Genomic DNA, 25439 nt, shown 5'->3' on the forward strand with positions numbered 1-25439 from the left:
AGGCAGGTCAAAAGCTGGCCTAACTCCGCCTGCGTCCGGGCGGGCGCGCGGGGTCCGGTCACCCGGCGACCCGGCGGAGTTGGGCACGGAACTCCTCCGCAGCGTATCGCCCGGTCGGTCCTGATTCGTTCGCTTCTCTGCGTCGGTCGTCGGGGTCGACCGGTTGGGTGTTCGGGTCGGTTTCTACGCCAATTTGACGAGGATAAGCTTGCCACCGTCGTGTCATGTATAGGAACCTCTCCTGGCTGAATGCTTCATCTGGAGGCAAGCTTTGTTCGGTAGGAAAAAGCATGCTTCATCTGGAGGCATGCTTCTACGCCATTAACCAGTAATTTTCTTTTTTAATTATGATGTAATCGTTGAAGCATTACTTCCAAACATGTTTCATGTGTTGGCAGTCGCTTTTTCCTTTTTGTTTGCCTGTCAAATCACTGGTCAATGGATCATGCACATGAAAGCGTGCCACTCTGGAACGCAGAACGAGTGCTGCTGTGTTTTTTTTTCTGTGATTGTATGACAAGACTGCATGTCTACCTTTCCCGTTGCATAAATGTCACCTACCGAACAACAGGGCCCTCCAAATGACTTATTTTCAGCTACATAGGATCGTTAGAGGCAGCATTACTGTGTTAATAACCTCTTGCCAATGAGCCAATCACTAGCCAGTAGCGTAGTAGTACTGCCCCAGCAGTGGCGAGGTAGATACTCCAGTAACAGCATCTAATTCCTACCGAAGAAATAGAGACTTCCTTTACTTTTGAGGGCTGTATTTTTTACACCAAACTCCAAGCAAAATTCCCTAGATCTCAACCTCGATTTCCTTTTGTCTTGTATTTCAGCCTATTCTCTATGTATATCCTTCGTATCATTCCACTAAAATTTAAACATAAATATTTCTAAACTGTAGCAATGAACCATATTAAAAATGATAATTTCAAACATGATAATTCAAACTTAAAAATTTTAATGTAAAAATCGCATGCATATAGAAATTATCTAGCACACCACATAGTTCAAACTTGGTGCGGATAAATAAATAATTCAACATAAAAGGTACAGATCTTCTATGGTGACATAAATAGCTCAATTTAGTTTGCTCCAAAGCATGCATAATAGCTCAATTTAGTTTGCTCCAAAGCATGCAGGGTGCTCGATCTGAATAAAGCATCAAGCGCCATATAGAAAAAGTGTAATAATATCGATCTTGGTTTCTTTGAACACAAGATAATACTTGAAGGAAGCCCGTATGGCAACATGAACTTAATACATGTAGCTATCCCTGAAGGGAGTTCATGCAAAAACATGAACTTGATACTTGCAGTTGTCCTAAATTGCATATCCATCTAAACACATGAGAAATGCAAACAAGTATTAGAGGATTGAGATGCATAACATATACTGGATAAAAAAAATATTACCGAAAGTATCACAATACATACCTATTGTGCTGCTCCACTGAAATCTCCTGCACTACCATCATAAAACCTGCTGCCGAACCTACCACTTAAGGCAGCCAACTTTTATGATGCAATTTGTGCCCTCATTGCCAAAACATAGGTCATCTGATCTGATTCATGGTGATCAAATTACAGAATATGATTCTCTGTTCTTGCTCCTATATCAACCTTTTCTTTTCTAAGGGTATCTTTTGCTGATGAATTATCCTTGTCTCCTTCCACCTTTCCTCCTTTACCTTTTTTTTTCTCCTCCTCCCACCTCTCCTTCTTTAATTTCTTCTCCTTCTTCTTATCCAAGATCAGCTCCTGAATGACCTCTCCTTCTTTAATTTCTTCTCCTTCTTCTTATCCAAGATCAGCTCCTGAATGGCTTCTTTGTCTGGTCCTTCATCTCCTTTAGTTCTCAACCTTTGCTTTGCTTGCTTCCTTCCAATTGGCCTTTTCTCTTGGTTTGCCTGCGCTAAATCGGGAATTTGACTCTTACCACTCTCATCTCTCTCCTCTTCAGCACCTTCCTAAGAGGGCATGGAAGACTTGCTTGATCTTGGCCTCTTATGCGTTTTATCTATTGATAATTGAAATTTAGGATAATTTCTCACTTTGATCCAGCATCGGAGAAACTGAAAAATCTTGTTCTTTTGTGCCTTGCTAGAGTACAATGTTTGGGCTCCAAGAATTTTAAAAAAGATTCAAGTGTAGGTTACCAGGATAAAATTAAATCTAAAAAAACCATCAATGAACAAATACACTTACATGCTCTTTATATGGTATGCCGCTTGGATGTTGATGCTCAACTTGTTCATATAAGGTGCGTTCCTTCTTAATGGTATCCCGACGATGCTCAAACGAGTTTGCGCTCCTGTCAGATTGGAAGATGCGGTTGGTATGGAAGTGCTCGGCAATCCTTTTCCAATATGCCATGTCTGGCTGCTCATTTTCAAAAATAGGATCTATGCTGATACTCTTCCACGACATGCACAACTAGATATCCTTCTGCTGAGTGTAGTTGCTTGATCGTTTGGTGCTTCCTTTTCCACCATTGGTCGATTAGCAATGCCTTCGATTGGTATTTGTAAGCTCAGTGCCTCTACATCAGTCGCATCGGACAATAAGTTCGACCAAGAACTAGCTTTTGCTGCCATTGCAATTCACTGCACACAACATGAACATAGTCAAACATGAACATAGTCAAACTACTGAAAAATTATATGACTGCACACAAGTAACAAAAGAAGCTATTGAAAAAACCAATCAGTTAAAAAATAACTTGCTAGCACACACATTTAATAAGAGAAATGATTATTCAGTTAGAAAATACCATAAGAGAATTTACCAATAAACTTTATACTGAACTACTATCAAAACTAATATCATTTACCTATACAGATTGATATGATGTGGACTAAGAAAAAGAAATTTCCCAAACAGTACATCAAAAAATCTTCTACATTTTCAGAATATATTCTACAACCAAAAATTAAATGGTCATATCATACATGAGTTCTGAATTTTCAGAACAACAATATTGATAGCGACAATATTCACAACTCATATCTCTGTACATATAATTTAGAAGAAAAAAATGTATGTGCATTTGCATGAGCTACAAGTCTGCATCACATGTGCGTTGTTTGCATCCGAGCAGGCCAGAGAAACTTGCACTCGAACCAATAAGGATGGGTCATTGATTGATGCATGCAGAAACAAATGAAATTGAGAAAAAAACAGACCTTGCAAGGTGCGGTGTGGCCTGCAGTGGCGCTCGTGGTGGAGGTTGGGGCCGAATTGAGAAGGTGGCCGGGTCTGTGCTGCGCTCAGACCGGCGGCAGTTGGCACACAGGAGTGGATGGGGCAGCCGGTGCACGGGAGGGTACTATGTTTGGCTGGCGACAGGAGCTGCAAGGGCGGGCCCGAGGGAGGGGGCGGTTGCTGAGATGGAATCCGAGGTGGATGGCTCGGCAGCGCCGGGGGAGGATAACGGGTGGAGAAAAGGCACGACGGCCGGTCTAGCAGCGGCGTAGATCGGAAAAGGATTTGCTGTGGGAGAAAAGGCGCGCGGGGCAAAAAAAGCGCGTTGAAAAATCTCCTCCCACAGGAATAAACGGAAGTACAGTGACTCAGGGCAGACCCCCAGGCCTGGGGGTGTGGGATTGAATTTGAAGACCTCCCTAGGGCCCTAGTAGGGATTCTGTTTTAGCTTTGGTCTCTAAATGTACAGTAGAGGGTTTATTTAAAGGATCTGCTGGAGTTGCGTTTAGGGGGCTTTCTTTCTTTCCTCCTCCTCCTCCTCCTCCTCCTCCTCCTCCTCCATATCCTCTCATTCTTTCTCTTTTCTTCTGTTCCCCTCTCTCTCCTTCTCCTCCTTCCCCTTTGCCTCCGCCCCAGTCCCAAGTGCCCATTGAAAGGAAATGGTGGTTGAAGGCTTGAAGATAGCAACGCCAGCATGAGCAGGAACTGCATGAGTTCTGGTAGGCACCCATTGGGGGGGGGGGGGGGCGTATCGCAATTCGCATGTGTCCATCAGCGTACCAGCAATGTGAAGCAGATGTTACGATCCAAGTGGTTCATGCGTCACGTCTCAGATCAATGCAGCCAGTGGAAAAGGACATGTGAAGAGCTTTAGCCATGAGCTGGACTTCAGAAATCCCACTTTTAGCGTACTGCTAATCGCATGCTTCGCGCCTAATTTTAGCCGGCTGGGAAGGAAGAGGAGCCCAGGCTCTCTCTGATTGCCGTCAGAGACAACAGGGCATCCACCACACGCAAGGCACTTGGACTCGGATCACCGCCGGCCGGTTCGCTCGCTTTGCGATCTTTCTTCCGCCTTCTCGGCCGCTCTTTTGAGAAATACTCTAGTTGATAGTTTTTCCGCTGTGGGACTGCACGATCATTATTGAATCCATTTGTTCGAACCATCCCGCCTTTTGAAAATGGCCTGCGCATGGGACCGTATTATTTTGGTGGGGGTTGGGGGGGGGGGGGGTGTGGGGTTGGCCTTTTGTATATGTTCCCCCGTTTTGTTCGGAGCGTAACATAGCAGCGGCACGCGTGATGACCTCAGCGGGATGTAGCGTGACGTCAGGCTGTGTGGCCGCTTTGGTTAATTGTTGCAAGGTGCCAACCCCGATCGGTCTGGCACATCGGAACATGCTACTCCTCCATCGTGATGCTGACTAGTAATTAATTAGCCAGTAGCTTTGCATGCTCATTTTCTGGGGAAAAAGTATCAGCCTGGTCGCGCGTACTTGATGGGTGGTCTCGAGAGCAGGCTTGTTTGCGAAGCAATAGCGGCAGCTGGTGACTAAAATTAAACGCAGAAACGTACCCAGTTAGCACCTACTCCTAAGGGTAAAATGTTTCAAAAAACTGGCAACGCTTTTGAGTATGTATGGTATTATGCAATGGCAATTTGACGTATACCATTGTATATGCTTATAGGAAGAGAATGTATTTGGTTCCACAAAGAATAAGATGTTTTGTTTATCTCCTAAACGTAGGTGTCTAATTCAAGACAGTGGTGGCTAGTCTTGCATGCGCAATTTTAATACCCGTGCTAGCGTTTTGAGCGCATGAACCAATGCTCGACGATGTTTTTTTTCTGGCGGGCAATGCTCGACGATGTAACGTGATAACAACTTCATCAATGTTCATATTAAGCTATCCGGGGTACATATGTACCGAAGATTTGATGAAAGTATTTATTTGGCTTCATAAGCTACAAACTGTTTAGAGCGAGGTTCTTGCGGATCCTATTGGAGTTGAAGTCGTTCACGTGAAACAGTTGGTCTTCCTACGAACCTCGTGTCCTTTCATCTCCCTCTCCTCTAGCCTAACGCCGCCCATCGCTTCCGCGTAGTGAACTCCGTGTTGAACCGAGTCTAGAGCCAACCGCAAGGCTACCCGGCGGTAGTACAGTGGTGGCCCCGTCCGTGATCTCACTGATTGCCGCTGTCCCCGAAAAGTGGCGAAACGGAGGCCCACGCGCCCACCCCCATGGATGAACGGATCGGCCGGTCCACCGCAGGGCCACTGTTGGCTGCTGCTCGCCCGTCTCCACGCCACCAAACGAATCGCGACGCTACCGAACAACGATCCAAACCCAAACACCACCCAGAAACCTCCCCTCCCCCGGTCCTCCCTCTGCCTCTCCCCCGTTTGGCGGCGCAAGAAAACCAGTCGAAAAAACCTCAGAAAAACCCCGCGCCGCGCGGCCAGATCACGGAGACGGCGCGGCGAATCGCCGTGCGCCAGCGCCGCGGATCGCAGCAGAGGCAGGCAGGCGTGGGGGCGGACGGAGGAGCTCCGCGCCTTTCGCCACCCCGCCCCCATCCCCGATTAAAAAACCTTGACCCCGCTCACTGCTCGCTTTGCTTTGCGTTGTGCGCGCGTGCTCGGCTCCCCACCCGCCGCCAGCCCGGCCGCCCCATTCGTTTACCGGGTCCGGTCTCCGCCCCCGAATCTTTTCCCTCCTCGCGCTCCGCAGCACCACCACCACCGCCACCCGGCTCGCGCGTGCAGCGTGTCGGGGGCGGACTAGTAGTACTGCCGGTGATTGATTGAGATGTGATCGGAGCTCGGCTGTCGGTCCGGGTTTCAGTTGCCGTCGGACCGTGGCGCGGGGAGGAGGCAAGCTGGCGGGGAGATGTGGCGGCGCGGAGGAGGACGAGGACGAGGACGAGGAGGAGTGGGGGGTTTGGGCGGCTGTGCGCTCCTCGCCGCCGCCTTGGTAGTCTCCGCGCTCGCGATCCGTGGTGGTGGAGGTACGTACGACTGACTATACGAGTCGCCTCGTCTCTGGGTTGCTCTGTGGGTGTTTGGTGGTTTCCTCTTTTCCTCTTTTCGTGTGGGTAGTTTTATCAGGATCACGCGCGCGTGGGATGCTCGCGCAGCTTACTCGTGACAGTTTTTTGTGCTCCGAGCTGTCAAAACCGGAGCCTGGAGCGTTTGCTTGTAGTTCCCTCAATTTTTGCTGTTAAGCTGATGACTGAATCGTGCGTTCCACTTTAGAGTTAACTTTATTCGAGCCTTTGATCCTTATTTTTGGATCGCGGACTATTGTTAGAGGACGTTGGCGTGTGTCCTGAATGTAAGACACCCCAAGCTTAAGTAAAACCATGAAGAATGTCCACGTAATTCAAATTTTAGATACAGACTTTGAAGTTTATTCGGTTCCAGAAAAAAAAGGAAGCTTATGCTGAAATTTTGGCATGATCGATCTGGTATCCATTATCTAGGATGCTTATTAGTTATTTTTCACGAATAGGGTAATTGTATTGCATCTGTCAATTTCAAGGCTTAATTGTGTTATATACCTACAACAGTGTGTAATGGGCAATTTTGGACGAAACTAATAATTGAAGTAACCGAGGATGAGGAATAATTCATGGCAGATAACTGCACAGTACGATGTCAGTTGAAATCAGGAATTTAATGCATTAGGCATATCAGTAGTATTTGAGGGCAAGGGATGAGGCTTTATACATTATAAATATAAAGCAAGAATCCTTTGGTGCAAACCAGCATCTAGATTGGTGTTGAGCAATACCTAATCATATAAGGCTCATGTTCCTCACTGACTGCTCTAGCTAATTATATCTTTTTGTTTAGCAGTTAGCACTATGTGTGTGATAGTCTATGAAGCACACTTGTTAGATTATTTTCACCATAGGTTCTTCAATACTTCTCATTTTACTCGTGGTAAGAACTATGAAAAAAAAAAGAATACTGTGCTGATTTCTACTCTGTTCCACCTGGAGACACAAGCAAGTTCCTTGAATTGCATATGGCACTTGTAAAAGTCATTGAATATTCTGTTACATACTTTATTTTTTTTGAAGGATTGAAGCAATCTCATGCACCTGCTGTTGCTCGCAAGGTTCTTCTATCCATAACGAGTTGGCATCCACAAAATAACTTGGATAATGTGCTCCATCCATCTCAAATACAAGATCAAATGCTCAAACTTGTAGGTCTGTAACTAAACATTGTATACTTCAATGTTTTGCAATTTTCATTTTTATAGATTGTGATGCATGTTTCTGAGCTAAACATGATTGTCCATACTCCATATTGTTTCTTTGTTAGGATTAACCGCAATAGCTACCTGCACGAACTATTTAGCATACATGTTAACAAACGTCAGGAACAATATGCGCTGAGCTCAGCAATGAACCACAATGCTTTCCCCTTTATTTATCTGCCTTAAAATAGTTTGTTTTCACCACCTAAACAAGCAGTGCTACCTTTGATGGAACCTAGTGCTCCACCTGACCATTTTTATCAATCCCAGTCAATCAATCTTTTACATTCTCTAATTTCATTTTTTTTAAAAAACTTTACCTGGAACCAGCATCTGAACCTCCATATCTTCTATCAGAAGTCATTCAGTACCACCAGCTCCTTTACTCGTAATTGACCAATGGCCACCATAAGGTTGTTTAATCTAAGGCTATAACATATGAACATGTCATAAATTATTAGCTGATGACATGGCATCAAGTTTCTCACACTTACTAACCTGAAATCTGTTGCAACCTATTATTCCCATGGCAGCAGCTCCTCAACCATCTCGTACTCGAACAGGCCAGGAGACATCTAAAGTACCGGTTGCTTCACCACCTGTGGAATTTCCGAGACAAAGAAAGCCACCACCAGGAGGTATAGTTCTTATTGATTGCTTGGTGTCTAGCCGATCAACTATACCTATGTCACTGACAGTGGTAGATAGGGATTATGCAAAATTACAATGGCAGGGAAGAAACTATTCCAAATATGGGACAATATAGCCCATTTGTATTGTAACTTTTGGTTGATATAGGAGTTGTAGCTGCAATATCCATTACCTTAGCTTGTTGCCAGACCTCCAAATAATTAACGCACAGCAGATTACCTCGAAAAGGTGGAGTCCCTTAATGCAGTGTGTAGAAGATCTATGATTTTTTTAATAGAGGTATATTTGCTTGGGAATAGCCTCAAGGGAGACTGACCATCCTTTCCCTTCAAACCTAGCTATCTTTACACCAATTGATCCAAACAGATACAAGGCTTGCGTTGCTCCACCTTCCGTACATCGTGCTACTCCGGTTCCCCCACAACAGGGTCCAAGTTCCAACTCGAATGGTACTTAACTCAACTAGGTCATCCTGTGATTTTTGTCATCTGCATTGACACATTCCGACCATATGATGTGCATTATATGTTTCTTCATCACCAATCACCTCTTCTGCCACTGCCATCCATGGGAGTATGGGACTAGGTATGGTGCACATGTTGCTGCACCTCGGGGAAATCCTCTGCCCCTTCATCCCCTTCATGTTATCCACTCATAGAAGGTAGCCCTCTCATTTAGTTAAAGCTCAAAAACCCCTTCTTGATTGCAATATGATAGTCAGCCAGTCAGGCTCACCTCCTTCACCACGACAAAATGTTCCAGCCACAAATCAGGGAAGACTCATGACATTCGAGTTGCTGGCCGCCCAAGGAATTTAGTACCTTTAAATCAGACAGATAGCAAAAAAATTATATATCTGACTGAGGGTTTTTGAAAATTAAATTGACTCATTTATAAGTTAGTGAAGGGCGGACCTGGCGCAGTGGTACAGACTATCCACTTGTGGCCTGGAGGTCCTGGGTTCGAACCAGCCTCTTTGCAGATTTTTAAAAGAAAATTTTGTAAGGGTAAGGCTGTCTATGAATTACCTTCCCTAGACCCCACCTTGTGTGGGAGCTTTCAATACTGGGTACGCCCTTTCTAAGTTAGTTTCAACAATGCGTTGATGCAGGACCTGCTGTGCCCCCAGTATGATTAACATACTTTTTTGTTCTACTAAATTGTGCAGGACCAGCAGCTTCTCCAGAAACAGCAGTTCATCCAGCTAACCATGGTAAGGACCATGGAGTTCCAGTTGCAGTGCCTTCAAAAGGAATTCATCACCATTCCATGCCTGTGAACAAAACACACGGAAAGACTCATGGACCTCCAGTTGTGGCGCCAGCAAAGAGAAAGCATCCCCACTCGCCTGCAAATAATACGTATGTGGAAGGTACACTACCAGGCACCATCTATACCTAGTGCCGTTGTGCATTCTATTGCTGATAATAAAGTGATTCATGAAGTTATGTCATGCAGGACCTGCTGTTTCTCCCTCAAAGTCTCCCATTATCCATAGGAAAAGACATGGCATTCCAGTTGCTGCACCTCCAAAGGAACACTCCAGCCATTCACCACCTGCAAATCGTAGACACCACAAAGGCACGCACCTATTGAAAACACAAATGAAAATAATGCGCTCATCTCACAAAATTGATGTTTGATGCAGGTTGTTTTCGTCCTGCTCCACATAAAACTAACAATAGTTCTGCAACAGGCCATGGAAATTCTGGTTTAGATCATAGTCCTACACCTGCACCTGCACCTGTACGTTTGCCTCCATCAAAAGGAAAGGGACAAGGAAATTCTGCTTATGCTCCACGCCATTCCCATCAATACCATTCACCATCATATTCTCCAGGTTATCACTTGCTCATTATATTGCCTCATTTGTTCTATGCGCCACAAGCTCTCCAGCCATGCCCCCTAAGAACGAGCACCACCTTTTCGTGCCGGGCGCACTAAACATATTAAGTTTGGTTATGCTTAAGCATGCATGCTGATGCTGCCATCATTTAGCATTGAATCTAAAAGTTTTGAGACATCTCATGCACATGAATAGGTGATAGACATTTGCAAGATGAGTCCGTACTTGATTGAGATTCAACATTTAATCTACAAAATTGATCAAGACTTCTTAATATGAATACACAAACTACCCTGCCCTATTATGCACATTTGAATCTCTTTGCAATATTAGTCACACAGGCCTCAAATAAGTTTCCAGCCTTTATTCTATATGTCAAAATGGATTCCATCTTATTTTGCCAGAAGTAATTTAGGCTTCCATTGGTTTAATATGAATGTAACTATAATATGATTTTTCAATACCACTACATGTATGCAGGACCTGCTCTACCGCCCATTCATCCACCTGAAACTCCTGCATTTAAAAAGCCCAAGGCTTTGGCACCAGCGCCTAGCCAATCACTGCTACCTCCACCGACAAATTCATGTATGCTGAGAATACAATTGCCATTTGATTTCGTAAATTCTCAGATAGTCAGCTACAGATTGCTTAGATTTTGTCCATTCACCTTCCTTTTTTGTTTTGCTAGACTGCACGGCTTCCTGTCAAGATCCTCAGACCAATAGTCCTCCAGGCACAACATGCCTCTGTGTGTGGCCGATAAAGGTCGAGCTTCGCTTTGATATAGCATTGTACACGTTCTTTACACTGGTTCCAGAACTTGCACAAAATATTGCATCTGGAGTGCTCATGAATCAAAGTCAAGTTCGTGTCATGGGAGCAAATGCTGCACCTGATGACCCTGAGAAGACAATTGTCTTTATTGATCTCGTGCCACTGGAACCAAAATTTGACAATGCGACAGCACATTCAGTATTTGAAAAGTTTTGGCAGAAGAAGGTTATCATAAACCCTATGCATTTTGGAAAATATGACGTGTTGGGTGTTCTTTACCAAGGTGACAGTTCCTCACGACTTCTTGATGTTCACTTAACATTCGTTTTCTAATTATGTTAACCTCTTCAATTTTTATTTTTAATTAGTTCAGTATTTGATTTGAACTGTAAATCATTTTATAATATTCTGGTCATTAATTCACTTTCTGCTCTTTTTTCCTTACAAAGCATTGGTCATGATGCATGGTTTCATTTACTCATGCAGGTCTTCCTCCGCCACCACCAACAACAAACATGAACAATGGTCTTAGCGATATAAATGGTCCAAAGTTACATCCACTTGCTGCTGATGTGGGAAATCATAGAGAAAGAAAAGGCAAGGGCATAATTGTTATAATTATTCTATCAAGTGTTTTCGCTTTTATTTTATGTGCTGGAGCTGCACTGGTGGTTTGTTTCAAGCTTAGAAGCCGCAGCCATTTAACTGAAGCATCACTTGTGCCATCAAAACCTGCAGGTACCAAGACATTCTGTCCATGGATTATTGTTACCTTTTTGTTCCATACCTTTCTGTGTGTCGCCTTTGAAAAGTCAGCAAAATGCAGCTTAGCGAGCCTCTTTTCTTCTAGAAACATAAGTTGCCTTTTTTCTCTGTGGAAAGATGAACCATGTGCAGCAGATAGTAATATATCTTTATAGTTATATGTTAGAGAACAACAGGAGTTTATTTATCACATTTTCCTTGCCTTAGCTGCTGCAAACTATTGCACTAATATGCTTATCCTGTTTTAAGCTTTCAAGGGCACTGAGAAAGTGAGAAATGTTATTCTTATAGAAAAAAATCTCCACGTGAGATTGAGTGTTCAGTTTCATGCTTCATGGTGAAATGCGAAAGTACTCGTATCACACTTGAGAAATCTCAAGGCTTACAGTTACAATTTTACAAGTTTATTAATATATGATGCTGGTTCTGTTATTCTTTTCCTTTCAATGGTTGCATTGGAAATGCAGGTCCTGATTCTGCAATGGTCGGGAACAGGCTAGAAAGCAGACCTATTTCAGCATCACCGTCCTTCAGCTCAAGCTTGGTGGCATATAACGGATCTGCTAAAACATTTAGCCTGGCTGAGATGGAGAGAACTACACAGGGATTTGATCAGTCCAAAATTATTGGTGAGGGTGGTTTTGGGCGTGTCTATGAAGGTATTCTTGAGGATGGAGAACGGGTTGCTATCAAGGTTCTGAAGCGGGATGACCAGCAAGGTACTCGGGAATTTTTGGCTGAGGTTGAGATGCTTAGCCGGTTGCATCATAGGAATTTGGTTAAGCTGATAGGTATATGCACAGAGGGGCATAGCCGATGTTTGGTATATGAGCTTGTTCCAAATGGCAGTGTGGAATCTCACTTGCATGGTAAAGTTTTGCTCTTTTTGCCATAACTTCACTTTCTAAGACTTTCTTCGTTTGATCATAATAACTTCTCTTTCATCACTTAATTTAGTCATTTTATTGGCAAGAGATGCAGTACATAAGCCAAACACTTAAATAATAGAAAACATCCAGATTATATTCTGTAGTGGAATAGAGCTTTATAACAGTGTCACTTACATGAAACCTACCAGTGCTACTTTTGAATTGCACCGTTTCAAAATATTGATACTTGATACCAACAAAATACAGGCTTGTGATTTAAATTTTTTAATATGGTTCATGGGTTGTATAGTATGTATCCTCGATCTACTCTTATTATATACCAACACTATATTTCCTCGGACTGTTAAAAAGGAATATTATTATGATTCTAAGCAGGATCAGACAAGGGGGCTGCTCGGCTTGATTGGGATGCTAGGCTCAGAATTGCACTTGGTGCAGCACGTGCACTTGCGTATTTGCATGAAGATTCAAGTCCACGTGTCATACACCGTGACTTCAAGTCAAGTAACATCTTATTGGAATATGACTTCACCCCAAAGGTGTCAGACTTTGGCTTAGCGAGGACTGCTTTGGGTGAGGGAAATGAGCATATTTCAACTCGTGTCATGGGAACTTTTGGGTATGTTGAATCTGAATTTATCATCTTTACTATTTTATAGCTGATTCACTATCATCAACTTATGTTACAAATTTATGATTAATTCCTATTAGGTATGTTGCTCCTGAATATGCGATGACTGGGCATCTTCTAGTAAAGAGTGATGTTTACAGCTACGGTGTTGTTCTTCTTGAGCTTCTTACTGGGAGGAAACCGGTAGATATGTCAAGACCTCCTGGACAAGAGAACTTAGTAGCATGGGCTAGTTCTCTTCTTACAAGCAGGGATGGTCTGGAATCAATCATAGATCCTTCACTTGGGAGAAGCATTCCATTTGACAGCATTGCGAAAGTAGCAGCCATTGCTTCTATGTGTGTTCAGCCTGAGGTGGATCAGCGCCCATTCATGGGAGAAGTGGTTCAAGCTCTAAAGTTGGTATGCCATGAAGGCAGTGAGTTCAATGAGTCCACAAGCTTTAGCCAAGATTTGCATATCCAGGATGTCGAGATCATGAGTAGAGCAAGTATGGATATGGACATCGATCCAGCTCTATCTGCTGAGCTGTTCACTTCATCAGCACGTTATGATGCTGTGGATGCTTCTGGTTCTTTCCGAAGATATTCAAGTTCAGGTCCTCTAAGAGTAGGGAGCGCTGGACACAATAAAGAGAGGGGACTGTCAACAGGCAGCTCGAGTGAACACGTTGGGCTACAAAGATTTAGGATTGATTCAGAGTAGTCAGCCCGCAGGCAGCTCACTATGTTGTGAGCATAGAAGGAACACGCATTGGCTTATTTTTTTCCCAAGCCAGATTTCGTACGCATCGTTAATATCTGTGACCGTGAAGTCAATGAAGTCAACTTCAGCTGTGGCCGTGAAGTCAATGAAGTCAACTTCAGCTGTGACCGGGAAGTCAGCTGTGTAACCAGCAGCGTACCAGCTTCAGCTGTGAAGGGGAAGTCAATGAAGGCACTGCAGAACGGAACAGTTACTGCTGCCTTCTACTATTGCTTTACTATTCCCATTTGCGAATCCGATACAAGGCTACTTCGCACGCTTTTTTTGTACAGTGCTAGAGATGTATAGATGCCTTTAGACAGAGGGGTACACAAGCAAGCTCTTCAACTGTAAATCTCCATGAACTTTCCCAGGTTTTCCCTTTGTATCATGTGTACATCAACTGAAATCTCAGGGCATCCGTGCACAGGCTGTCACCATTTTTGGGTTAACGAAATGACTTTTGTCTTCTTATAAGCTGTAAATGTCTTGCATATTTATCCGTTGCCAATATATTGTCATTGTGATGCTTGACTGTTTTCTTTTCTTTTTTTTATTTGAGTGGTGGACCTACTCTTTAGTCATTCAGACAAAACTAGATGGTTTGGGTTGTAGGCAGCGTCACAAATGGAAGGAGCTTACAACATTCGCCCGGAACCTTGTATCATGCATTCAACAAACTTTAGGGTCAGCAGATAATGTGATTTCTGAATTCTGACGTATCCAAACTACAAGCATAAAAAAATAGATACCCATTGCCTACTACTCCCTCCATTTTTATTTACATGTCATATTAGATTTGTCCTAAGTTAAAGTTAGCTAACTTTGATTAAATCTATAGAAAAATATAACAACAATTATACTATCCAAGATATATACTATTAATATATACTTCATGGTGGATTCAATGAACAAATTTGGTATTGTAAATATTATTATTTTTCTATAAATTTAGTCAAAATTGGTCGAGCTTAACTTAGGACAAACCTAATACGGAAACAGAGAACAGAGAGAGTAGAAGCAAAAGTAAAAATACAAAAGTCAAGACGTCATTACCACATTACAAATCAAAGAAGTCAGGATGACATTACCGCATTGAATGGCTGCAACAGCATTTCAAGTTACAAGCGGCCAATTTTGGCAGCCATCGTTTAGACGGGAACAAGACAAAAACAACCACATATCCCATGCTGAATAAAACACCTTCCTAGAACAAACCACACTGAAAAAATAGTGGGGGCTGGGCAGTATTCATCTGTTAGATGCCGTAGCCTACATGGTTACATCCAAAATGTAGAGGCATCTGCATCAAATCATTTTGCACGGCCAAGGAAGCCGGCAATTGGCAGAAAGGTGAACAAAAAAAATTGAAATTGCACTGAACAATATCGAGCGCAAAAGACTAAACAAATCAAACCCAATAAAGAGAAGAGAGAAAAGACCACCATCACTGCAAGAACTAAGACACCTATGGAGTGTGTACATGTCTGCATGTTTGTTAGGCTGCTGACGGATCTTCTTTTTCCTCAGCTACAACTGCTGAGAGCCAATCTGAAACAGGGGCTCCAATTTCAGCCTCCACTTGCCCATGTACATTCAGAGGAGTGACAGATATCTGTAGGTTGTAAAGTGGGGTAAATACTAGGGCATTTGTAAAGGACACAAACATAAACATGAGAGAGCGCACTCACAAATCCATTCTCCATAGCTCTCAAATCGATATCTTCATTTAAATCTTCATGTTTCTTCTCGACAAACTGCATGTTGATGTAACAAGAGAAGAAAATTGTTCTCAGAATGCTTTGAGAATACCACTTATGCGCCTAGGAACATGCTCTAGGCTCTCAAAAATAATCAACAGCAGAATACCCCAAGTTAAAAAAGTGGCTAGAACAACCAACAATGTGATATTTGCTATGTCAAATTGACTGGAAAGTGTAATTACCTCAGCACGGAATAACTTCTTCACTACTTCACGAGCCTCCTGTTTACCAGCAGCTGCAACAGACTCAACCTCGACTGTCTTTCGCTGAGCACTAACTCTACGTGCAGCTCCCTGAAGATAACGGCAAAAATCAATTAAAGAATGTGCTAGCGAGGACATAAAAATTGCCGTGAATAAAAGAATGTTTTCTTACTGCTGCAGATGCATCCTTCCCAAGCTGTGCCAACTGAATACCAAGGCTTTGATGCATGCCCATAAAGTGTACAGCAGATGAAGGCCTATTTGTTGACACAGCTTGCCAACTTTGAGCAGGACTGTATCCACTCTGTTTGGTCAACTTGAAACCCTGGTATCAGAACAATATAAAATTCAACAAAAATTTGATGTGAATGGAGAACCGAAATTACATCAGTGATGTAAGTTTGTTTCTACTACAGTTGTCAAAAAGAATGCAAATCAACTCAGTATAAATTAAAGTGAAGTGGTTCACAATTATTTCCACAAATAATAATCGGCTTCCAATTAATTAGGCTGACATGCCTAACAGACAATTGAATTGAATAACCTTATGATTTGCATACTTATGAAAAAAAGCTTGAGGAATATTGCTTTGCCTGTGGATAAGCTGCTAACGTAATCCTACAGGACTCATCATTCTGTACAGCTCAGCAGTCAAAGTCAAGCTATGAACCTATAGTGCATACATGCAGCAATTAAACCACTGGGACACAAATTGAGACGGTGCTTTGCTACGCTATGCTACAGCAAATAACATGGCACTCAAGGAAGTTCAGACTTCAGAGTCAAGGTATCAGATAGATCCACCTGATTATTCCGATGTATTAAGTCGACAAAAGAAGTGAGCTAAGCACTGGTGGTGAAACACAAGTAAAAATATTTTTTCATTTTTTATAAAGAGGTCTCATTTGCCTAAACAAGGCAGACTCAGTGTAGCTTGTATTATTCTTAAGCATTGAATCACATGCCAGGTGCAGGAAGCAGATGCCTAAGAGATGGCTAGACACTTTCTGAGCCTTTTTGTCTGACATGACAAACAGCTACTGCTAACATTCTACATTAGGAATGTGGAATCTCATTTCTTTGCCCATAAACTAACATCTCGAGGAAATTGAAACAGATGCCCTTAATTGATCTTATAACTGTGACATTTATTGCTCTAACCGGTCGCAATAGTGTGAGCCATATGTGCTTGCAACTAAGTCTTGAAGTTAAATCATTTCAAAGAAAGTCTTGAAGCAAAACGACCAAATGAGTTCATGTAACCTTGAGCTATTGTGGTATTATCGCTCTGAAGTGGAGTTTATATTCAGAGAATCATTGAGAAAATGACCTTATTTGCAGATGGTGAGCTTGGAACCCCAATATTCAGTAGGCACCCTTTGACGAAATTTCCTTTCTCAATGTCAGCCAAGGCAGCATTTATCAATGGCAAACAGGCCTGAGCTGCATCCTTGAAGTCGCTGTCTTTGCTTTCATCCTTCTTCCTAGCCACATAACCCATCGTGTATAATTAGCATGGACCAATCATATTAATGATGTACAAATTTTGAAATATATATCCAATACCAGTAGGGAGGCATGCTCACCAATTCAATGATATTGCAATTGAAGGCACTCCATACACTAAGGCCTCCCTTGCAGCAGCAATGGCAGAAGAGTGGAACCTACAGAGTTCTGCAATGAATTAATAAAAAAAATATAAAACAGACAATAAATGGACCATTTCTGAAACAAGGGCATACATCTCATATCCACAATTTGGTCCCGCATTAATACCGCTGATCACCTGTATAAACCAGAAAAATATTATGTTTCAAACAACAAATCAAATTACCCTCAGAGATAACAATGCTAATGAATAAACAAGCGTGATACCAAAGCAGGCGCAGACCAAGGAAACAGCCTCCCAGATAACGCCAATGAGACGCAGTCAACCGGTGTGCCTAAGTTACCAATGATCAAAGTCAGCAAGGATAGAATATTGGGATCGTGGAAGCTCAGGAATAGTGTGATCCAGACTGCGCGCAGATGAATGAATGGCCCTCACCGGATATCTCAAAAGCTTTAGCCCCTTTGAAATCCACGGATGTCGCAGTGATGGTCTCACGGACGGTAATTGAGTGGCCGCAGGCTGGCTTGTCCCTTCAAATCAACAAAGCTTCCTAAATTAGTTCAGTTCTATAACCACAGGGCGACAAAATTACTTAGTTTCTACAAGCTCGGAACAAATCCAATGGAAGCAAACGAGATTATGCGATCTCCATAGCAATGTAAGGGGCAATTAAGAGGCCGGGTAGTCGGATGGGGGGTACGTACGAATCGGGGGCGCACATGTGGACGTCGCAGCGGCCGCCGGCAACGAGGGCGTCGACGAGAGCCGCGAGACCCGGCGACTGGATCCCCCCGGCGCAGGTCAGCAGCACGACGGGCCTCGCCGGCGCTCCATCGTCCGGCGGGGCATCGGAAGCCTCCGCCGCTGGGGCCTCCGCCTCGGCGGATGCGGCGGCGGTGCTGACCTCCTCGGCCGGGGGCGGGCGGCGCGCGGCGAGCACGGACTCGAGGTTGGAGACGAGCGCGGACGGGAGAGGTTTGCGCTTGGGAGCGCCCTCGCCGGATTTCGCCTCCATCGGCTTCGGCCGCCGGAGAGGCTGTTTGTCGCCTTGTCGGGGATGGCTTGGGGGAGGGGAGGGGAGAGGGAGGGAGAGGTGTACGGACGAAGGATGGAAGGAGGTGGTGGTGTCGACAGGGAAGGGTTGGAGGAGGTGGGGATGGACTGAAATAGCGAAATGGGCTGGGCGCGCATTCTTTATGGATTTCAAGGCCGGGCCCGCTTTACGTGTAGGGTGAGCCCCCTTTTTTTCCTGACCTGCACAGCACAGATTTGGGGAAAAAGTTTTGAGTACAGATTCAGCGAAATGCGGGCGGATTAACTTGTCGTCATTTGGTGATCAGTCGTCCATTTTCAAACTCGAAACCTAAACCGCTATCATTAGTACTATAAGTTACTGACTGATAGTGTCCTGTGATTTGGGAACGTTGGCGTTAGCGAGATGGTCCTTCTTTGACGAACGCTTTGTTTATCAGAGTCAAGATCCTCACTTTTTTGAATTGACACACTTTTTACCAATCAATCTAGACGGAGCAGGTAAGCTCGTCAGTGCTTCCCGATTGCAGTTGTCGGTTTGGTTGACTAAGGCCTGTTTAAATCCTCCTGGCTTATTATACGATGCAACAGTTGGCTCATATTTTCTATTATAAACTGGATGGTTGGATAATTGAAAATTTAAAGTCTGTTTGGATCCATATGCTAATCAGTAGATAGCTACTTTTAGCTAGGGTGAATTCAAATAGGATTAGCTAATTCATAGCTAAACCTCTTCTAACCAGGTAAATAATAATTATCTAATTAGCTAGTTCAACCCAGTTAATTCTAGCTAATCAGCTAATGAATTAACTGGTGGATCCAAACGGAACCTTACACTGGAGTCCTTCCAATCGGCTAGAGCTTTTTCTTGACAGCTTTGTAGTATTAGTTATACCTTATCCGAGTAAAGGTGTATTCGTTTCACTCCTCTGAAACCCGAAACATCTAAACTTTAGAGGTCCGGTACCGAACAGCCCTCTAATTCGGCCTCTAATAAGACTACGATTCTTTAGAGCGAGGGAACACTCTAAAATTTTTAGAGGGCTCTAATCGGAAACGAACGCACCCTAAGATCGAAACGCCTTTGTCGTACTTAAATAACAATACAGTTGTACAGATGTTCGCGAGAAAAAGAATAACAGCACCGAGACACATAAATCCATGCATGGTACTAGACTTATGGCGCGCTTGCGGTTTGGACTGGTGAAATGAAATCCGGAAATGTGTTTGTAGCCTCTGGAATCCATGCTGAAAATGGTCGGAAAAGTGAAGCAGACCATGGGGGCGCAAAAGTCTTGCGACCAAATTCAACCGCATTTACAAGGATATTAAAGGCGGCATTTACGCCGCCCTGCGCGCGAGTGGGGCCGGGGCGGGGCTACCGTTCCGTTTCGGCGACGTTGATGCAGACTGGGAAGCATCCTCCTCCGTCAAACTAAGGCCACCTTTAGATTGCAAATTTGTATAATATTTGGAATTTTTTTTTGTTACTGTAGCGTTTTCGTTTGTATTTGACAAATTTTATCTAATTATGGTCTAACTAGGCTTAAAAGATTCGTCTCGTGATGTACAATTAAACTGTGCAATTAGTTATTTTTTTTACATACATTTACTGCTCCATGCATGTGTCCTAAAATTGATGTGATGGAGAGAGAGTGTAAAAATTATAACATTTGGAAGCGATTTAAACGGGGCCTAAACTATTGCCAACGACGAGAGCGGCGAGGTGGACAGCCATCGTGCAGCACAGGATGCACAGCTCCATATGTGATATCCCCTCGATGACCGCAGAATAAAATGGAGAACTACGTGGTGCTGCGTACGTGCGAACCGCATAATTGGGATTCGGGAGCCGCCCGGCCGACGTGCACGGCGGTGGTCGCGCCGGCGCAGGGCAGCGCCCATGTGACCCTCCCTTTTCAGACCTCCATGTGAGGCCGCCGGGCTCGCGTCTGGCCACCGGTCGGTCCTCGCGGGGTCGTGGGCACGCACCCAGGAGGCCAGGACCCGATTGATCGAAGGGCTCGGCGTCGTCAAGTCGTCTCGTATCGATGGCGCCCGAGGACCATGCACGACCGGCGGCGTGTGGCCTCGTGGGGCGCCCGCGACCTCACGCCCCGCCCCGAAGACCTAATCCACGCGGTTCCGTTCGGTTTCTAGCCTGCCGTCCGCTGGCACGTCGCCGTTTTAGAAGGTGCATGGCATCATCGTTTGGACGCTTGGAGCATCAGGTTAGCGCGTAAAGGAACGAGCCGGTGCCGATAATTGCAGTTGCATGCTGCATGACGAGACTTGGCCAGAGTTCTCCTTTCCGTCGTCGAGCTGCTGCTGCTGGCGCCACGCTCAATAATGGGGCGTGTCTGGCATTATTAGGTCTGTACTGCAGCCTGTACTCTCCTGTCCTGGTACAACCGAAACAGTGAAATCCATACCACTCCGGTGGTACTACTCCCCCGAGCATCACCAAGATTGCTGCAGTACTTATCGCGCCCGTACGCACGTGAATCCGTATCCATCATCGTTTTGTTTTGCCAGAACCCAAAGCTGTTATTAGCAGGCGCTTGCTCCCCGTGATTAGCCAATCGGCGCCTGCTTTCAAGGCCGACCAGCCAACTATAGCCAATTGAACAGGGGGAGGAGGAGCCTGGCTGGCGACGATGGATCGGAGACAACTCGCGTGGACACATCACATCGGCGCCTTGAAAGCCAGCGACGCCCGAGACCTGACCTGACCTGACCTGCAGGGGGACCGGCAGCGCGCGCGCCGTACGCACGTCGTCGTCGGGAGCGACCACCACCACCGTTCGAGGCATGGCGCGGGCGGCGGCGGCGGTGGCGGTGCTCGCCGTGGTGGCGCTGGCGGTGGTACTGGCGATGGACGCGGCGCCGCGCGCGGAGGCCGGGCAGAACTGCATCTGCGAGTGCATGAAGCTGTGCATCCGGACGAGGATCCCGAGCATGGACCGGCAGTGCTCCGGCAAGTGCCGGGAGAACGCCTGCACCAAGAGCTGCGAGGAGGCCTGCACGCTCAAGGGCTACCCCAGGCTGCCCAAGGAGGGCATCTCCATCTGCGAGCTCGAGCCGCTCACCACCGACGAGACGCACATGCTGCACTGATGAACACTGACCGACCGATCGATCGGTCAATCCATCGTCCATCCATCCATCTAGGTCTTTGTCGATCCGTGATTCGTGTTGTTTTCTTCGGTTTGTACTACTACGTGCCCTACCCCTTGTGAATGCATTGGTTCTGTACTGCGTGCTGCTCCATGTTTTCTTTCGGACATTCGATGCCAGCACATGCGGACGATGGGTGCGCACGGTTCTCAGCTGTCTGCCATGTGTGGCAGTAAAGAATGTGTGTTCTCCGTATATGGGCTCCTCGCCTGCAGGCCGTGGAAAACCCAAGTATGTATGATGGCCCAGTAGATGACTTTTTGGCCCATAAAACATCAAAAGCAGGCAAAATCGGTCCATAGAAATGAGAGACACGCACACTTTCTCCCTCCTCGCGGCCCGTGGGCGCCTGGGCGTCACTCGCGTCGTCGTCAGGAAACTCGTCGGCGGCCAGCGCAATCTCCTCTCGCCCACTGCCCTGGGCTGGCCGGAGAACAAGGTTTTGCGGGGCCGTCACGGGTGGTGCCAGTGTGCCACACCGATCGGCTGCGTGTGCGTACGTGATGCGAGTCCCGCAGGTGCGTAAAAGAACAGGAGAGGCCAAGCTCAGTGACACTTCTCCGGTTGTGAAGGAACAAGGAAGTCTCGCGGTAACCTTGTGCTACTGTACAGGGAACGATCGATCTCGTGATCGGCATGGTGCTCTACTCCTCTCTTCACACGTACTCCCTGCGGCCTGTTGGTCACTTTTTCTCAAAGGCAGACATGCTGTCCACTGTTCAATCCGCGTTGATGAAATTTGCACAGCCGCAGAAGAATCCTGGCTTTTACCTAAAATAGGCGTACTACTTGCTCTCGGCCGTGGAAAAGATGCTCTTTGCCTTGCCTTGCCCGCTCCACCACGGTGAGAAAAGTTGCGATATATCCTGGCTTTTGGCAGCAGCCCCGTGTGGAAGAAGGGGGTTAAAAGAGAAACCCTATCGCAGCTTCCATTTTCCTAAATATATACGCACTCGCCATTTTCTTGATAAGCTTAGGGTAAATACATCGAAGCCGCCTAATACGCGAGCTTATACAGTGACACATCATCTTGAGACTACTGAAAACAGACCTCTATAATAGGTTATCGTTTTTGTTGTCTCATAGTATATCATATATCTTAATTTGTGGAATAAAAAAAGAATATTGTGAGTAGTATGATAACAACAACTCGTACAATGGTGAGTAAACGGTCTTATAGTTTTTAATTTTAGCCTATAAGACGGTTATTCCGCGAAGCAACCACCTCGTTCTCTCTCCTCCCTCTCTTCTCAACATCATCAAAAATCCTACGTGGAACTGCATAAGACAAGCTATGAAACCGCTGACGTGTAGCAACTTGCCCTTAGTCCTTCACACAGGTTATGGGCATGTCCTTGTCTGCTTGCATGCGCGACCTCGTGTGTGCTTCCTTGAAAGTGGGTAACCGTGATCCCAAACAAATCATTCGATCGAATCTTCACGAGCTGAATCCTAGCCACACACCCACGTACTCCAGTCTCTAATTAATGATAATTCCCATTTTAACCCTTACAAGAACTAACATACGGGAGTACCTACTAGGTAATAATCTGCAATTTTGATTTGATAATCACCATGCAAACTAGTTCAGTAATAAGCAAGACTTATAGGACCTTCTTCTTCCAATGATTTTCAGAGTTGTCCTCGCGGAAAGTAAGGAGTGAAAAAGGGGCACATGGTGTGAATCACTCAACCACATGCATATACTCCCTCGGTCCCAAACTATAATTTATTTTAACTTTTTAGATATGTAGTTTTTAGATACATATTTTTTTATATATGTATCTAGATATGGTATATATCTAGGTGTATAATAAAATATATATATATATTTAGAAAAGGCAAAACGAATTATTATTTGGAACGGAGGTAGTACGAGAGAGGTACAATTAACGTGAATAAGAATCTCAGCACATGTTCTGAAAACATGCACACACACTATATATAGCTGTAAAGAAGTTGCAAAGTACTTTCTCCTTACTTGGCACATGACTGACACCCGCTTACATATATACTTATCGTCCTACACATTATATATATGTGAACATATATATTTACATGTAACTTATGTGATCACTGGTTTTACTATCCTGAGAAACTTAGCAGTCTAATTATTTTTTATAAATTATATTGTACTATATATCTGATCCCGCTGTGCTTGATCAATCCATGCGTCTATCGGAGTAATATAATGAGCGCTAAGAATCTAGTTATTAGGATGCGTTCAGGGGATCCAACAGTGAGACGGCATGCCGGTGCTCGCCGAGAAGCTGTCGACGGACGAGGCGCTGACCGCCGACGTGGACGACGACCCCAGGATGGCCTCCATGAAGTCCATCACGGGGCCCATGGCCGGATCGGCCGCGAAAGCGCCCGCGCCGCCCTTGGGTTCAAGAAACACCGGGAGGCTCCGCACGGCGGCGGCGGCGGCGCCCTCATCTTGCTGAGCCACGAGACCAGCTGCTGGCTTGCACTGGCTCGCGACGCCGCTCTCCGGCGGCGGGAACGCGTCGGCCGCGCGGCACAGCTTGATGAACTCCCCGTCGATGCCGTACGGATGGAGATCGTTCCCGCTGCCGAGGACGCCGTTGTTCCCCGGGAGGAAGAGCGGCTGGGAGACGAAGTCGGTCCACGCCGCGGCGGGGTTGTGCACCATGGGCGGAGGAGACGGCGCGCTCAATGTGACAGCTTGGGCCACCGCATTGTCCGCCCCGTTCAGCGGCGCGCATCCGGCGGCCGCCATGCCCTGCCCTGCTGCTCCATCCAGAATATTGTAGTACAGGTCTGCAGCTAGCATTCGCAGCAGAAGGCCGAGTTAAAGTTGTGCGCTCCACCACATGCATGCATGATTGGTGTCAGTCTATGTTTCTTCAGAAAAATAAATTCGGCGTCAGTCTGTCCAGGCTAACTTGTTCTATCCAAAGAGGAAACAGCTTTTGTGGCTCGAAAAAAGATGATACAATTGAGGCCAAAGAATCTCACACCACACAGAAAGCAAAGTGAAGATAGGTGTGTGAGAGGAACTGTAAATGCAGTAAGTTTCTCTGAACGAACAAAAACTGTAAAATGTAACTGAGCAAACGCAGGATGCATCCGTTACTTGTTACCTGGGTGGAGGCTGCCCACAGCCTGGGAGATGAGCTTCTTCTTGATGGTGGAGTTCCAGAAGTTCTTTACCTCGTTGTCCGTCCTACCAGGCAGGTGCTTGGCGATCTGGGCCCACCTGCATTGCAGTAAAAGCCAAGCGGCACACATTTAGCTACCCCCATTTTGCTATTTGCGTCGCTTTCCTTGTCCCAAGCAAAGTTAATGTGATTGTGCATTACTCGTATATGGGCGGTTGCATGCACAGATAAGTAACTGTCATGCAGGGAAATCTGGAGGGTCACATGCATGGCCGATATGCGTGTAGTACTGTAGGGCCGGCCGGCCGCAGGCGAGGCCTAGCTAGCTAGGATTACCTGTTGCCAAGAACCCTGTGGAGCTCGACGATGAGGGCCTCCTCCTGCTGCGAGAAGCTCCCCCTCTTGAGGTCCGGCCTCAGGTAGTTGATCCACCTCAGCCTGCAGCTCTTGCCGCATCGCTGCAGCCCTGCATGCGACCACGCACACTGAAGAGTGAAGACTGAAGCGAAACTTCCCTTCCTTATGCTAGCTAGGACGAAACGGCCACACAAATGTTGTGTCGATCTGCATCTCTGTGCGTAGATGATGAACACGTACGGCGTCGGCGTGCGTACCTGCTTGTCTCGGGACGGAGCTCCAGCAGCCATGGCCGTGCGTGGTGATGTACTTGATGAGCTTCTCATCTTCCTCCGGCGACCACAGGCCCCTCCGGACCTTCTGCTTGTTGCAGCAGGAGTGGTGCCCCAT

At 45.6% G+C, this 25439-nt stretch overlaps 3 protein-coding genes across 11 annotated transcripts; 1 reads left to right on the forward strand and 2 right to left on the reverse strand.

Moving 5' to 3' along the window:
- Positions 1-5632: 5632 nt before the first annotated feature.
- LOC112895337 (receptor-like serine/threonine-protein kinase ALE2) lies at positions 5633-14291 on the forward strand. 9 transcript variants are annotated; one of them, XM_025963283.1, is made up of 12 exons: positions 5633-6217; positions 7295-7426; positions 8010-8114; positions 9296-9499; positions 9586-9708; positions 9776-9967; positions 10454-10561; positions 10665-11033; positions 11237-11488; positions 11983-12384; positions 12778-13024; positions 13117-14291. In XM_025963283.1, exons 1-12 carry the CDS (start codon positions 6100-6102, stop codon positions 13739-13741), a joined length of 2877 nt encoding a protein of 958 aa, XP_025819068.1. In that variant the 5' UTR covers positions 5633-6099; the 3' UTR covers positions 13742-14291. The 9 variants fall into 9 exon arrangements, with proteins under 9 accessions (XP_025819068.1, XP_025819070.1, XP_025819071.1 ...); XM_025963285.1 differs by having other exon boundaries at positions 5634-6217; positions 8013-8114; XM_025963286.1 differs by having other exon boundaries at positions 5636-6217; positions 9824-9967.
- A 541-nt stretch (positions 14292-14832) lies between these two features.
- LOC112895338 (5'-nucleotidase SurE) lies at positions 14833-18508 on the reverse strand. Its single transcript, XM_025963293.1, has 10 exons — positions 18063-18508; positions 17794-17888; positions 17622-17689; positions 17489-17532; positions 17333-17410; positions 17077-17230; positions 15919-16071; positions 15726-15836; positions 15472-15537; positions 14833-15395 (listed from the first exon to the last, which is right to left on the reverse strand). The coding sequence occupies exons 1-10, from the start codon at positions 18371-18373 to the stop codon at positions 15279-15281; spliced, it is 1197 nt and encodes a 398-aa protein (XP_025819078.1). The 5' UTR covers positions 18374-18508; the 3' UTR covers positions 14833-15278.
- A 5144-nt stretch (positions 18509-23652) lies between these two features.
- Positions 23653-25439, reverse strand: LOC112894930 (transcription factor MYB80-like). The gene is made up of 4 exons (XM_025962778.1): positions 25307-25439; positions 25029-25158; positions 24675-24790; positions 23653-24351 (listed from the first exon to the last, which is right to left on the reverse strand). Exons 1-4 carry the CDS (start codon positions 25437-25439, stop codon positions 23792-23794), a joined length of 939 nt encoding a protein of 312 aa, XP_025818563.1. The 3' UTR covers positions 23653-23791.

This window comes from Panicum hallii, chromosome 5 (genome assembly GCF_002211085.1).
Source record: "Panicum hallii strain FIL2 chromosome 5, PHallii_v3.1, whole genome shotgun sequence".
Classification (NCBI taxonomy): domain Eukaryota; kingdom Viridiplantae; phylum Streptophyta; class Magnoliopsida; order Poales; family Poaceae; genus Panicum; species Panicum hallii.